The sequence below is a fragment of the Tympanuchus pallidicinctus genome, unplaced genomic scaffold, assembly GCF_026119805.1.
Source record: "Tympanuchus pallidicinctus isolate F22 unplaced genomic scaffold, pur_lepc_1.0 scaffold3, whole genome shotgun sequence".
Taxonomy (NCBI): domain Eukaryota; kingdom Metazoa; phylum Chordata; class Aves; order Galliformes; family Phasianidae; genus Tympanuchus; species Tympanuchus pallidicinctus.
The window spans coordinates 86726188-86739455 of record NW_026294747.1 but is presented as its reverse complement, the minus strand read 5'-3'; the positions used below and the strand labels follow the sequence as shown (position 1 = coordinate 86739455).

General features: G+C 38.8%; 1 protein-coding gene across 2 annotated transcripts in view; it reads left to right on the top strand.

Annotated features, from left to right (window-relative positions):
* The window catches only part of CRPPA (CDP-L-ribitol pyrophosphorylase A), a 106881-nt gene extending 99679 nt beyond the window's left edge, over positions 1–7202 (top strand). For both annotated transcript variants that reach the window (XM_052694479.1, XM_052694478.1), the window contains one exon: positions 5499–7202. In XM_052694479.1, the coding sequence (XP_052550439.1) occupies positions 5499–5603 (105 nt within the window). In that variant the 3' untranslated portion in view covers positions 5604–7202. The remainder of the gene's footprint in view (positions 1–5498) is intronic.
* The last annotated feature ends 6066 nt before the right edge of the window (positions 7203–13268 follow it).

The following is a 13268-nucleotide window of genomic DNA, read 5'->3' as shown; positions in this document are numbered from 1 at the left end:
AGCTGTCGCACAATGGAGCGGCAAGGGCAAGGGCACGCCAGCGCCAGCACTGCTCTGGCCCCTTGCCTCTTCTGATGCAGATGCAACTGTGTTCACATCGATGTGCCCTAAGTTTAACCCAATCTTTAAATCATGTTTTCAGGTTTCCTATCAGCTGAGTGATCAGGGCTAATGTTGCAGTCCTATTCATTTGTAGAAACGGTTTTAACGGTGAAGTCAAACAACATTATAGCAAAATGGAGTGCAAGTAATGGAATACAGCTGTTTTATTCTTTTGGAGCAGTGCAGTAAAAGGCAGAGGTAATACCTGCAGAGATATTTTTGGAGCTGAAGAGGAGGCTGTGTGTTTTTTGAGCTATGCTTAAATTGAACTAGTACATATGTAAATGGGAATATGTGTATATGAAGTTACAGCTGGAAAAAAAAATCCTGAACGGATTGAAGCAAGGAAATGAATCATGAGAATGTCAATAAATACGCAGATACCCTCACAGTTCCTTAAACAAATGCACATTTGTAAAGTATCACGTTGCGTGCTCCAAACACAACTTTAACTCTGTCCCAGTATCCATTTCCAGTCTTATTCTGCCGACCAGAAAACCCCTACTGTACATCAAATAAATTCTGAATGTGAGTTACAACCACCATACAATATGGTTATGTTGGAATACTTTTACTATTTAATAACAGACAAAGTGGATATTTTATTTTGGAATCAAAGTGCTGTGCTGTTATGTGGATTTATGGTTTATAAGGTTGGCAGAGTTTCTGAGTACTTTCTATTCCAAAGTACATAAATATAAAGTGGTAAAAGTTTTGTTTTTAGCTTATAAATGTAGTTAATCATCTGTTCAAACAATAAAAAAATTCTATTTATTAATGGCCAAGAAACGTTAGAGGTTTTTGGTTTTCCTTTTTTACGAGAGACTCGTTTAAGTCAAATGGATGAAATGAATAGACAATGAATATCACAATGGTTTAGGGGGGATCGTAGCACATTAGTAGATCATGTGGAACTTCAGTCATCAAAGTTGTTGCTGCCTCTGAGTCTTATTTAAAGGTCATGGTCTTTTTTTAAAGATTTTGTTGATGAGTGAAAGAATTATTTGTGTTTGATCCATCCAGTGCATGCATGAATATGCACATGCTGAGTAGTGCACTGAAGTATGTTCTTCTCTTGGAGTTCACCAAACTGAGCAGTGGGTGGGCAATAATGTGAGCGCTCTTGTGGGCTACATGAGCATTTGTATTGCTGCTTTTTTTCTGACATCCTGCTTTTTATCGTGGTTGCAGTACATCTGAACATGTCAGGCAGTTAGACATGTGAGGACCTGGTTCTGCTTGATTATTTGACTTCCTGCAACTAATAATGAGCTTTTTGAAAGATTTAGTACTATGCCATTGAATATAAAAGAGGCTTGGATTCCTGTATGTGCAATGGAGTTAGGTGTGGTAGATTAGATTTGTCCTGGCATCCTTATTGAAGCCTCCCTGTAGGCACCATCAGGTGTAATCAGCACCATTGCCAGAAATAACACTGCAGTGTCAAAAACATGGGTGTTTGAAGGGTATAGCCAGGAGACTTGAAGTATTCATGTATTTGCTTAAGTGTAGATTAATAAAGATTCACAACATTCTTTTTCTTTCCTGTGTTGTTTAATCCTGTTATCTAAAGGCTTTTTGTATTCTTTATAAAAACTGCTGGCTTCTGAATTACCTGTAACTACTTAGGAAAAAATGAAATCCCATTGAAAATATGTGTTTAAATGCACAGTAAAGGCCTAAAAATGAAATAAATTCTTTGTAGGATTTAGAGGAGAGGAAAGAATAGTGAAGATGCAACTTAACTATTGCCTCAGGAAGTCTTTCCCTTTTACTTTGAACAATGTGTTGTCTTTCAGTTGCTAAAATTTATTTTCCCGTTTGCTTTCTGATGGATTGTACAGAATAGAATTGTTCATCCACAGTTAAATAATACTGCACAGACCATGACAGACACTACCACAGTGATTTCTAGTATGAGAGCAAGTTTTGATTCTCAGGAGGAAAGAACTTATACGATTATCTGGAAATTCCTGGAAGAGTCCCCTTCTTCAGGCTATTTTCTGTCGCTTTCCAGTAACACGATGGCTGTGAGAATAAAGCAAGTTCAGATCAGCACATGCTTAACCTCTGCATGGCCAAACAAAGTGCCTCAGTGCCAGCGCTGACCAGGAGGCCTGGCACTGCACCCTAGTCCTTGCACAGCTGGCCCTGAGGCCCGTGTGGTACTGCGTTATCAGGAAGGAGCCACAGTGTAAATATAAATGCTAGTAACCCATCTGGTGATCTCTTGCCCTTCTGAAAGCATCAGTACATCATATGTTATAAAGTTTGACTATCAGTTGTAACTGTAAAGAGTTATGTTTCCTCTTATGTTTGTTGTCTTAAATTGGATAATGCGAGGGTTACTCCAAAAGTAATGCTGCCCTTTTGTTGTTGTTGTTGTTGGCCCATGACATTGGAGGCAGATATTGGTGGTATGGCAATAAAGGTTGAACCTTCCTGATGATATTCCTTTACATTTTGTTGCTGTGTGACGGATAGTAGCAGAGGGGCAGTCTGACAGAATAGCGTGGAATCATAGAATCCTTAGACTTGAAAAGGACCTTTAAAGCTCATTCAGTCCAACTCCCCTGCAGTGAACGAGGACATCCACATCTAGACCACATTGCCTGCCTTTCCTTGAAAGTCTCCAGGAATGGGGCATCCACTGCATCTCTGGGCACCAGCATCTGACATAGAAGTGCATATGTAGCAAAAGCGTAGAATTGAATTCCTCTGTGCAGGAAAAACGGCACCCACTGACATTCGTCAACGCTCGCTGAGTTTGTAGAGACCAAACAGTGGATGTGTGAGCACAGTGAAACATGAAGTGTGTGGGCACCATTTTCCTAATGATGCCCTCATAGCAGCTGTGAAACGGTAGGTCATCTTCACTGGTGCAGGCTCTTGTTCATCTCTGGTGAAAATGCAGATATCCTGGTGGTGCCTATGCTGAAAAATAGTAATTTATGGACTTTGCTCTATCAAATGGTCTTATTGTACCCATTGCTGTGCTGTATTGCATGGGTTACAAATGCTGTTCAGAATTCTTCGCGTGTCTTTCCTTCAGAACACAGAAGTTATCAGTAAAGCCTTAGTTTTAGGTTTAGATTTATAAAAAGCTTTTTTTTTTTTTTGCACTTTAAAATAATCTTATGGTTTCATTTTCATTCTCTCTTGTGGAAGCTAAATTTCTCTCTTGCTTCCTTTTATGTTCAAAAACTTAAATAATTTATTGCTGCAAAGGAATGCATACTGAATCCAGTAACCAACAGAGGATGTGGAAAGATTTATTGAGAGAAACATTAAGAGCATTCCTGGCCAGGTGCATTTTTTTTCTTTCTTTTTTTGTGAAATGGGAAAAAAGATACACACCTCCCGCCAACTTCAGAGATGGCTGAAAGCCCATTTGGAAAGCAGAGAGCGTGTGGTTGTGCACTCCTCAACACAAACTGAGCAAAAGTTGATGAGGGGTGCAAAGAGGCTGGCACTGCTGGGCGGTGAGAAATGTGCTGCTAGATCTTGACAGTGACTGCAGTGTTCATGGTCTGAGTCGGGTGTATGCACATGGTTTGAACTCTCCTTGTACATAATATAACAACATTTATCCCTGGGAAAAGAGGATGGGAAAACTCCTACGAAACATGAATAGTAGGTTCAGAGTTCCTTCTTGTACCTTCAGTCCATGACAAAAGGTACTGAAGAAGCAGGTACACTTCTGCACTCTTTGCTTCACTGAATTCCCCTGCATTGCATAGCATGGAAGGGAAGCACTGCTCAGTAAATAGTAGACAATTTTTAGATCACTAGTAATTAATTTTATTGCATATTAGAATATATAACATGAATTTGTGAAGAGTGTAATCTTTGGAGGGGCAGCAGTACAAATAGTAACCACTTATTTATTTGATGATTCTTAGGACAATCTGGTCAAATACCAATATTTTTTCCAAGAATAATGAAAAAATCAGGTAGTATACCCATTTACTTCTTTGTCATGCTTACTGGCTTTTACATAAAGCACAAAGTTAATGACAGCATTACAGTATATAATTCTGTGTAATATATAGTGTTTCAGCGATATCTTTCTTCCATCAGTTTTTCCTTCAGCCTCAACTTCTGAGACTACTGCTCCCCTTTGTAGTAGCTGATAGAGTATATCCTTCCAGCAGCAGCCTTATTGCATAAAAGCAGTGATTATGTTTTGTATAAATTGTTGAAGATGTTTACTCCTTCTCTATTAAACCAAATTTCTTCAAAATGTCAAATGCAATTTCTTCCTTGATACAGCATCTTAGAGAAGTAGTGGTGGAAACATTTGGAATCAAACTATTCCATCTCTACCCACTTCATATGTATCTAAATTGTTTTACAAGACCCCAGTGATGGAGTTTCTTGCTCTGACCAGTTATCTGTTTCTTTGTATTCCCCTCCTGGCTTCTAATTTATATCCCAGTTCAAGTTCCCCTAAGCCTGATGCTTCCAGTATTATCCACTGTGCATATGGAGAACAGCTCTTGTTTTCTCTTTGTGGTTCACTTTCTGTATTTGAAACTCTTCTAGATTTTCCCTAGAGTTTTGTAGACCTTTCTTTTCATCTGTTGCTTCACACTAATTGTTCCCTCCTTTTTTTCTATCCAAGAATGTGTCTGTGCCTGACTACACCTATCAGAATGTTCCCAATGTGCAAATGAAAAATGATACTGATTGCAAGAGGCCAACCTATTATTGTCAGTACAATTAAGAAAACGTGCCAATTAGAAAAAGGACTTTTTTGAAATGTCAGCTGGAGTGCTCAGTTGGAAGCCTATCATCAAAGTGACATTTTATTTTTCCTTCCTGTGTTAATCTGTTTACTTGCCTATCAAAACCAGGCTACTTATTAAGGTTATGGGATACGAAGTTCACTGTAAGCTACTGAAGTCCCAGTCCTTTGAATCTGTGAGTTGAAAGTAGGTTGTAAAATTGAGGTGAAACTCAGTGTGTACTGAAAATATGGGTCTTTAACTGTGCTACTTAATTAAATTAAATCATACATTGTGTTTCAGTGCTTTTGAATGTTGACTACGTTTTAGATCTTAAAAATCAGTTACAAAGGATGTGAGAGAATCAAGCTTCTGTTTTCCTTTTCTCTGGGTATTTTGTATGAATTCCAACAATTGCAGTATATTCCTTTCTAAAATTATTTTCACTTTTTAAATTGTTGTGGAGATTGTAAAATTGGTATTGTTACATAATTGTGTTTCCTTAGAAAAAGAAGTTACAAAAGTTTTTCAACTAAGAAGTGCAAATAAATGTTTTGATTTTTTTTTTTAATTGCATACTTGTAAATTGTTGTTTAATATTTATTTTCTCCATTTTTTTTAATGTATTGCTTCCCCTGCTACCTTCTTTTTTTTTTTTTTTTTTTCCAGGACTATTCCCCATTTCAGGAGACAGTAAATTCGGCTGCTGCTCTTACCATGGCACTAATAAAGGACAGGAACCCTGAGCTGACTGGCCAGCTTTTGGTAGCATAAGGTCGTAAATCATTCGTAGCTTTTGGAAATGTTTCTTTGTCACCATTCATTCACCAAAGGTCTTGAATCATTTAATTTTTGATGAAAACTCTGGATTTATGACATTTGCTATTAAGCTCTTCTAACAATGTATTTTTGATACCTAAAATGCAAGTCTGATATTATGTAGAAAGTGTAAAATGAAAGTAATTCTGAAGTACACTGGATATGTGCTTTGAAGAAAGATACCAAAACATTTTTTCTGAGGTACTGCTCATTTAACAGTGTTCACAGAGGACATCAAAATATTCAGTCTTCACGTAGAACTGTCTTTAACCCTGCATGTGTGTTATCTTGCATTAATGAATTAATCCTAAAACACAGCTTTTGTTCTTTAGATGAAATTATTTAACATTTGTTGCTATAAATATTAATGAATATTTGATATACCGTATGGCCTTACTAACATCAGTGGAAATGCACATCGCAAAAAGTGTTTGTTAGGTCAGCTCTCTGTCCTCCATGGTATAAAGGGTAACCTTGGCACACGAAGAAAGATGTGCATGGGAACACTGAGGTGCTATAGCCTGGTTTTCTAGATCAGGTGTTCTCTGGCTGCAGCACTCCTTAGTACTAATGCTACTTCCAGTACCCATGTGCCATCATTCAGAACTAGCTCCAATAGCTTTTCTGAGCACAGTATTATCCACACTAGAAGTGTCCAGGGAACCTCCCCTTCCATTTGTCCTAAGTCCATCCAGTCTCCCTCTGACATCAGATAGATCAGCTACTTGCTTACTGCTGTGCTTTCGTGAGTACAGTCTCTTATATCTAGGCACAAGGAAACTGTAAAGAATTTGCAATATCCTCGTGGATCCTAAATGTAGAACATAATTTAGTCAGGAAAAGGAAATGGGTTGGTCCAGTGGAGAGTGTCAATCTGCGTGGCATTCAGGATCAATCGTTCCCTTGTTAGGTAAACCTTTGAAAATCCATCTCAAATAAGATTTCTGATTCAACTCAGGAATTTGGCTCTCTATTATCCAGCAATGGATAGAGATAATGGATGTAGCTCAGCTATTCAAGAGGATAGAGGGAGAAAAGCTCTGATTGTCATTCAACAACAGAGATTGCCAATGCCAGCACTGAAAGAGATCCCAGCACTCCCACCAGGTTCCAGTCCCTCTGGTGTATGGACAAAACTGTGAGGATAGAATGAGATTTGAACTCTGTCCCTCCCCTTTTCCCCAGATCTCTAAATAACTGCCTAAAAATGGTTTACTAGTATCTGTTGAGACACCTCCCTCTTAAATTACTTTTAGAAGCTGATGTTGATCCAAAACTTTCTTCGTTATAGTAGTTGCAGCTGACTGTTCTGTATCCAAAGCATACATTTTTTTCTGCTAACACGGTTCTTATCATCTACTTCCTTCTTTGATTTTCTCCTATCTAATTTGGTTAATAATTTGTCCTTTTCTGACATTGTACAATGTGGGCATTTATATTAGTTCAGTTTGTGGCCAATAAGACGTATTTTATTCATATATATATATATTCATGCCTGTTCATATGCAGAGTAGTCAGATAAACTCAGAGGAAATATTTTATTATTAGTATCCATAATTTCAATCAGAAAAAAAATCATAAAAATTTCAATCATAAAAATCATAAAAATCATAATTTCAGGACAACTTTCAAAAATAAGTTTTCTGAATTCACTTTTACAGTAATGAATTTTATGAAGGAATTTGTTTCACAGGCTTCTAGAGACATGATAGAAGATGTTTCTTTGACCATATTTTTTTAATTCTTTGCTTGAAGACTTAACTACAATCTGTGATGTATTTTCCCCACATTATAATAAGCAAGTAAATTTTAAAAAAGCCCTTTATGTTTTCCATCCACTCTAATATACACATTGAGATAAATTCTTAGCAGTGGATTTTGGGTAAATTGTCATTTGCTTAAACAGAACCTTTGATTTTGTTGTATTGTTTTACTTCTTATCTTAAAAGGATTTAAATCCAATTTAAAATGCCACTGCAATGAAGTGCTGCAAAGAAAAATGGTATCGTGATTGTTTATGAACTTGTGAAAAGAGAACAACTGATGCCCATTAAGAAGTGCATTTCAGGTCCTCGAACATATTTAGTACTAAACTCATTGAAAGATTTATTAATGTACTGTTAATCATCACATTACGGATTTTTTTTTTTTTAAATTTAACCATCATTTAAAATAATCTACAATCACTGAAAAATCCAATCTGCAGGAAGCCAAACACTACCAGCAGAACAACTAGAACGCATCACAAGATAGTAGGGCAGCAGTAAAAAGAAAAAACAAAGAAACTGGACTGTGAGTAATGCTATTGTATATCCAAACCAAAGTTAAATGCTGTCTTAGATGATTGCTAGTACTTACAATGGGAATAAAGATATAAAATGAAATTAAGGAACAGATTGATTGGTTTTTGTCTGTGCGTAGCCTCTTACAAATAGCTATACACACAAGAAACTTGGCAGCCTTTTGTACACACATGCTGTTTTGAATTTAGCTAGTGAATCAGTCACTTTGAACATTTGAGCAGAGATAACACAGAGTAAATAAAAGCTGAGACCCTGCCATCTCTGCTTACCTTACTCCCCAAACACTCTAATTAATATTCCGTTAGTAAAATGTTCACCAGGAGAGGGAACACAGAATCTGGCCCTAAGAATGTTTTTCATAGTTGTAAAGTTAAGTGAATTAGATTTGCGTATTGAAACTAACTCACTTCAAGCAGTGTCTAACATTATATTAGTTTGTCTTACATTCCTTGATTAAAGAGTTTCTAGCTACAATGTTTTTCTTTAGTTTTCCAGGTTACCTAGCTTGAGAAGGTGGTCTCATGGTTCTGTGAAAGCTGCTGAAACAATGAAGAGGATTGAATACAGTTGCATTTAAAAAAAAACAACAGCATAAAGAAATGAAGGGGAATGTGACCCTATTCTAATCAGTGGGCATAAATCTAGTTGACTTCAGAATATGAGGGCTTCAGTTTGTCTTGGTAACTGACACAGGCTGCAGAACAAAAGCATGTCTGGAAGCCTTAAAGCCTCTGGTGCATTCAGATTTGTATTTGTACAACGTCTCCTCATCTCCACAGTACTGTTCCTGGTGCCCCCCCCAAACAGGAGCCTCCAAAGAACTGTCTGGTTCTCGATTACTGCTTAGCTCTTTCCAATGATATGGCAACTTTTCCTGTATGTAGGTCACTGAAAACTAGAAGGTTCATAATTTGTTTTCTCTGATGTCAAGGGAGGTGGTGGAGTCACCCAACCCTGGAGGTTTTCAAAGAACATTTGGATGTTGTGTTGAGGGATATGGTTTAGTGAAAACTATTGGTGATAGGTGGTTGGTTGGACTGGATGATCTTGTAGGTCTTTTCCAACCTTGGTGATTCTGTAATTCTATTCTCTCAATTTTGGGCACCTTTTATACAAGTCATGGCTTTCTGTTTAGGTTTTATTTCAGAAGAAAAGCACATTTACTTCCAGATACATGAAAGCATTTGTTGTCTCATTTCTCCTTCCTGTTCATCCGTAACTTTGAGAACTGCTGGTTCATCTTACCAAGTTACCACCAGGATGTCAGGTAAAGCATGTCCATGTAGCCATTTGTAGGGACAAGGTAACCGTGGTGCCCTCGTCACATTTTGTCTCTACCATTTCTGCTTTCCCCGCTTTCCCCTCATTCCTGTTAAGGAAAGTTGTAGGATTCAGGGATGGCTCTTGTTAAGTGTTCCTATAGGAGTCTGAAATCTAGGCTAGAGCTACCTGGCTGCTGCTCTGATGGCTGGGCCATAATAAATGGCTATAGTTGTGAAGGCAGAGTTATGGGATGTATGTAGCTCTTCAGAGTATTAGTATATTTTGGCCTTATATTTTGAAAGATTTTGATCATTCCCTCTGCTCCACATAATAGGTGGTCTACCCTTAGTCCTGTATGGCTGGAAAAAACAAAACAAAACAAAAACAAAAACCCAACACCCAAACCATTTAAGCTATTAGACTACATTCAGATGTGCGGTTTGCTAAATGGTAGATTTTTCTCTTTTTGTCAATAATGAAAAATACTACCGAGAGGAACTTCCTCTTTTTTTCCCCCCAAAGATTATTAAAACCACATCTGATTTGCACTGAAAAGGGGAGATATGCTGAGACTTGTAAAAAAAAGAAGTAATAATAATATCTTTACAGTCTCTCATTGTGAAAATCGGTTATGAAACACTAAGATATAAAAATCTGTCTCATCTTTAACATATAAATATATAACCTTAATATAAAATGCTCAAATACAAATATATTATTTAACAGCAATCTTGAAGAGTTGAATTCTAAGAAATGTGAAAGAAAAAATGTGAGAAAGATTTCATTGTTCCTGTCCAAATCGTTCAATCAATCTGATCTTTTGCACCTGGTTTATAATAATTTGTAATTGCACCCAGTTAGATGACTAATGCCCTTCTCTGTATGCCTCAGTAAGATACCTACACAAAGCATGCAAATGATTTCCAATCTTTGTGCCCACAGTGCCCACCCCTTCATCTTTAGATTGGTAAGTTTTTATGGTGTTTGCCTTCCTTGCACCATTTCTCAACCCACTTGTTTATCACAATTCAGTTTCTTTTCTGTTTCTGGCTTTACCCTGGGAAAAAAACAATCACTAAAACCACATTTTTTCCCAATGTGAGTTGATTTTAATTGACAGGTCTCAAAAACCCTTGTCTTAAATACATTTTCCTTGGTTATTTCTTCCAGGAATACGCAATTGATTTTGAGATCAGAAAAACACAATTTCAGTGCCTGTGCTGAGGAAAGAGTCCTACATGTGAAAATACTTTTCATGATAGAATATACTTGGCTTGCCTACACCGACCTGAGAAGGAAAGTGACATTTCTTAACATGTTTACCTACATATTAATTTAAGTATGTTTTTCACTCTTTAGACTGAAGCAGATCTTGTCCTTAGTCCTGCACTCAAAAACTGAAATTGTAACTCATTAAAATGCCACAACACCGAGTTGTAACACAGTTACAAACACAGATGAGAGAAAAGATTTGGACAAATAAATGGTAACATGGTTTTATGCAAGATGGAGAAGCGAAGAGGCAAGAGAATATACCAAAGCACCTCCAGATGGCAAGATCTGCAGGGGAGACCCTTGAATGTCACGAAACATGAACTACTGTGGGGAGGAAAGTCTCCCAGGCTTGGTAGTGCCTGGGATTGGAGCTTAATAAAGTGCTTTCCTATTCAGCAGTCATTTCAGACAATTGCTTCTCATGGGTTCTCATTCTCATTTGTTGCTAGCTCTGCATCTTTTTCATTACACTGCCTCTTTCCTTTTATTTTCTTGCTTCAGACTAGCCCTGTCACTTCAAATTTCATGTTTCCTTTTCATTTAGTCCATTCTCCTGTCGTCTCCCATGCCATTCTCCGATCCTTTCCCCTACTTCTGTTACTTGCTCTCTCTGTTTGTCACTCCCATTCCTCCCAGCCCACCATCGTTGAAGGAGGTGATCCCCCTCCCTTCTCCTGAAAGCTAGGCCGTGGTCTGGCATCAGAAACCCTTCCTTGCTCCTGGATCAAGAACTGAGGCACTGGGGCTTTGGCACCTCTGTGCTGCTCACAGCTGGGACCAAGAACAGATGTCACTTCCGCTGCCAGTTGCAGGCAGATGAGCAGCAGCTGCCCGTGGGGACAGACCTCCTGCATGGCAGCTGCTGGGCTGACACCCAATGCTGCTCATTAACCGGTGTCAAGCTGCAAGCAGCCCTGTTCCACTCGAAGGGGAAATGATCCGCTCCAAGGTCAGAGCCCCCGCTGGCTCAGGGAGCCCCTCTAGGATTTGTAAAGTCAGCACCAAGTTTAAGGAGCCAGATTTGCAAATCTATCAGAATCTCAGCAACAGCGAAAAGTGAAAGAAAAGAAGCCAGATTCAGGTACAGCTTGACATCCTGGTGACTGGAAAAAGTATGTTTTCACTTACTAACCAGTGGCTTTGCCAGGAGTTGCTCAGAGACAAAAAACAAGGCACCCCACAATGCTGTGTTAAGCAGTTCCTTTCCACAGCAAAAACACAGCCTGACTGAAAACCCATTGAAGTCAATGGGACTGTAAGTTCCTCCCAGTGCTTCCAAGAATGTGTGGCATCTCCTCCCTCTGGCCATCTCCTGCTAACTTCACACATAACCATGGTGGTTATGCTCGTTTCTTCTTTATTATTATTTTTATTGTGCTGCAGTTTAAAGTGTGTATTTATGTTGTGCTGAACTCCCTCAGCATTTGGTAGGGGAACATTATGGTCTCGTTTAATCACAAATATGTTTTGGAGTTTAGTTGTGACCTCCAACCTAAGCACTCACAGGCCTATAGTTTAGTGGGTGATGGGCACTTCTAAACAGTATTTCAGAGTTTAAAATCTCTTTTTAAGGACTCATTCTAAGTCCAGAAACAGCACAATAAGCCTAAAAGGTTGGTCCTACGCTTTGTTTAAACTAGCCTACAAGGCTAGGAAAGGTCCTAGTGTCTTCTGGACAGTGTTTTGTCCCTCTTTCTGCTCACTAGCACTGAAGTTTGTGCTTCTGTACAACAGGTTGGTAGAGAAAGATAAAAAACTAAGCATTTTCTAGCAGGAAATATCTGTGTGAGAAGTGAATAGCTTTCCTCAGAGTTGTGAGATGGGATAGATTTGGGGTAGGAGGGATGTAGCGAGGCCTTTTGGGAAGCACTGGGCCAGGAGCACACAGCACAGCCATGCAGGCACAGCTCAGCACAAACCCTGAGCTGCATCCCTGGGGCACTTATTTCTTAACTTTGCAGTCCCAGTGAATATTTGTTGTTCTGTCATTGTTATTCCCCTTCTTCAACAAGGGCATGTAGGCAGGTGAAGTACAAGAGGTTCAGGTACCGTGTGTGGCTCCTTTGTTTGACGATCATTTGTAGACTTTGTAAGTGTGGAAGTGGCTGTGTACTGTGACATGCCAGCCTCTCTGAATATGATACATCTGAAAATGGCAGAGATGAACTGCATTCCACAAGGGTAGGTCAGGGTAAGACCAGGAAGGAAGGAAGGAAAGTGTCTCTCACCCTTTCTGGGAGTGGCTGCTAGCAGCAGATCAAAGAGGAAAGAATATTTCAAGAAAAGCTGCAAAATGCCTTGAGTGCTCAGCACAGAGTTCATAGAATCATTCACTATTTTTATTTTTATTTTTTATTTTTATTTTTATTTTTTCTTTAAAGCAACTGACTTCCGTATTTAATCCTGCCTTCCACTGTACACCTTTGTGTAGACAACTCCACGTCAGTGCAAGGTACAGGATTTGTCCAAAACTTCATAATAGCACTGTAACTTATTGTAAGAATAAGGATTACAGCGGCAGCAATGCGCCCTCTGGTGGTGACCATAGATATTGTATCAAGAATCCTCTCCGTGTGAAGAGACCAACACCTAGCAGTGGGAGAGCCGGTGTTCTGCTTTCCGTCTTCACTGATTCCCATACACAGAATGGTGCAGCCACCGGCCCCACATGAGCCCCAGTGACTACTGAGAGAAAAAGATGCAGCTAGCTTAAACGGGAGGCTGGATAACGGTGTGGTCTGGATACAGTGTGGGCTAATGGAAATGGGGAATCAGGCTA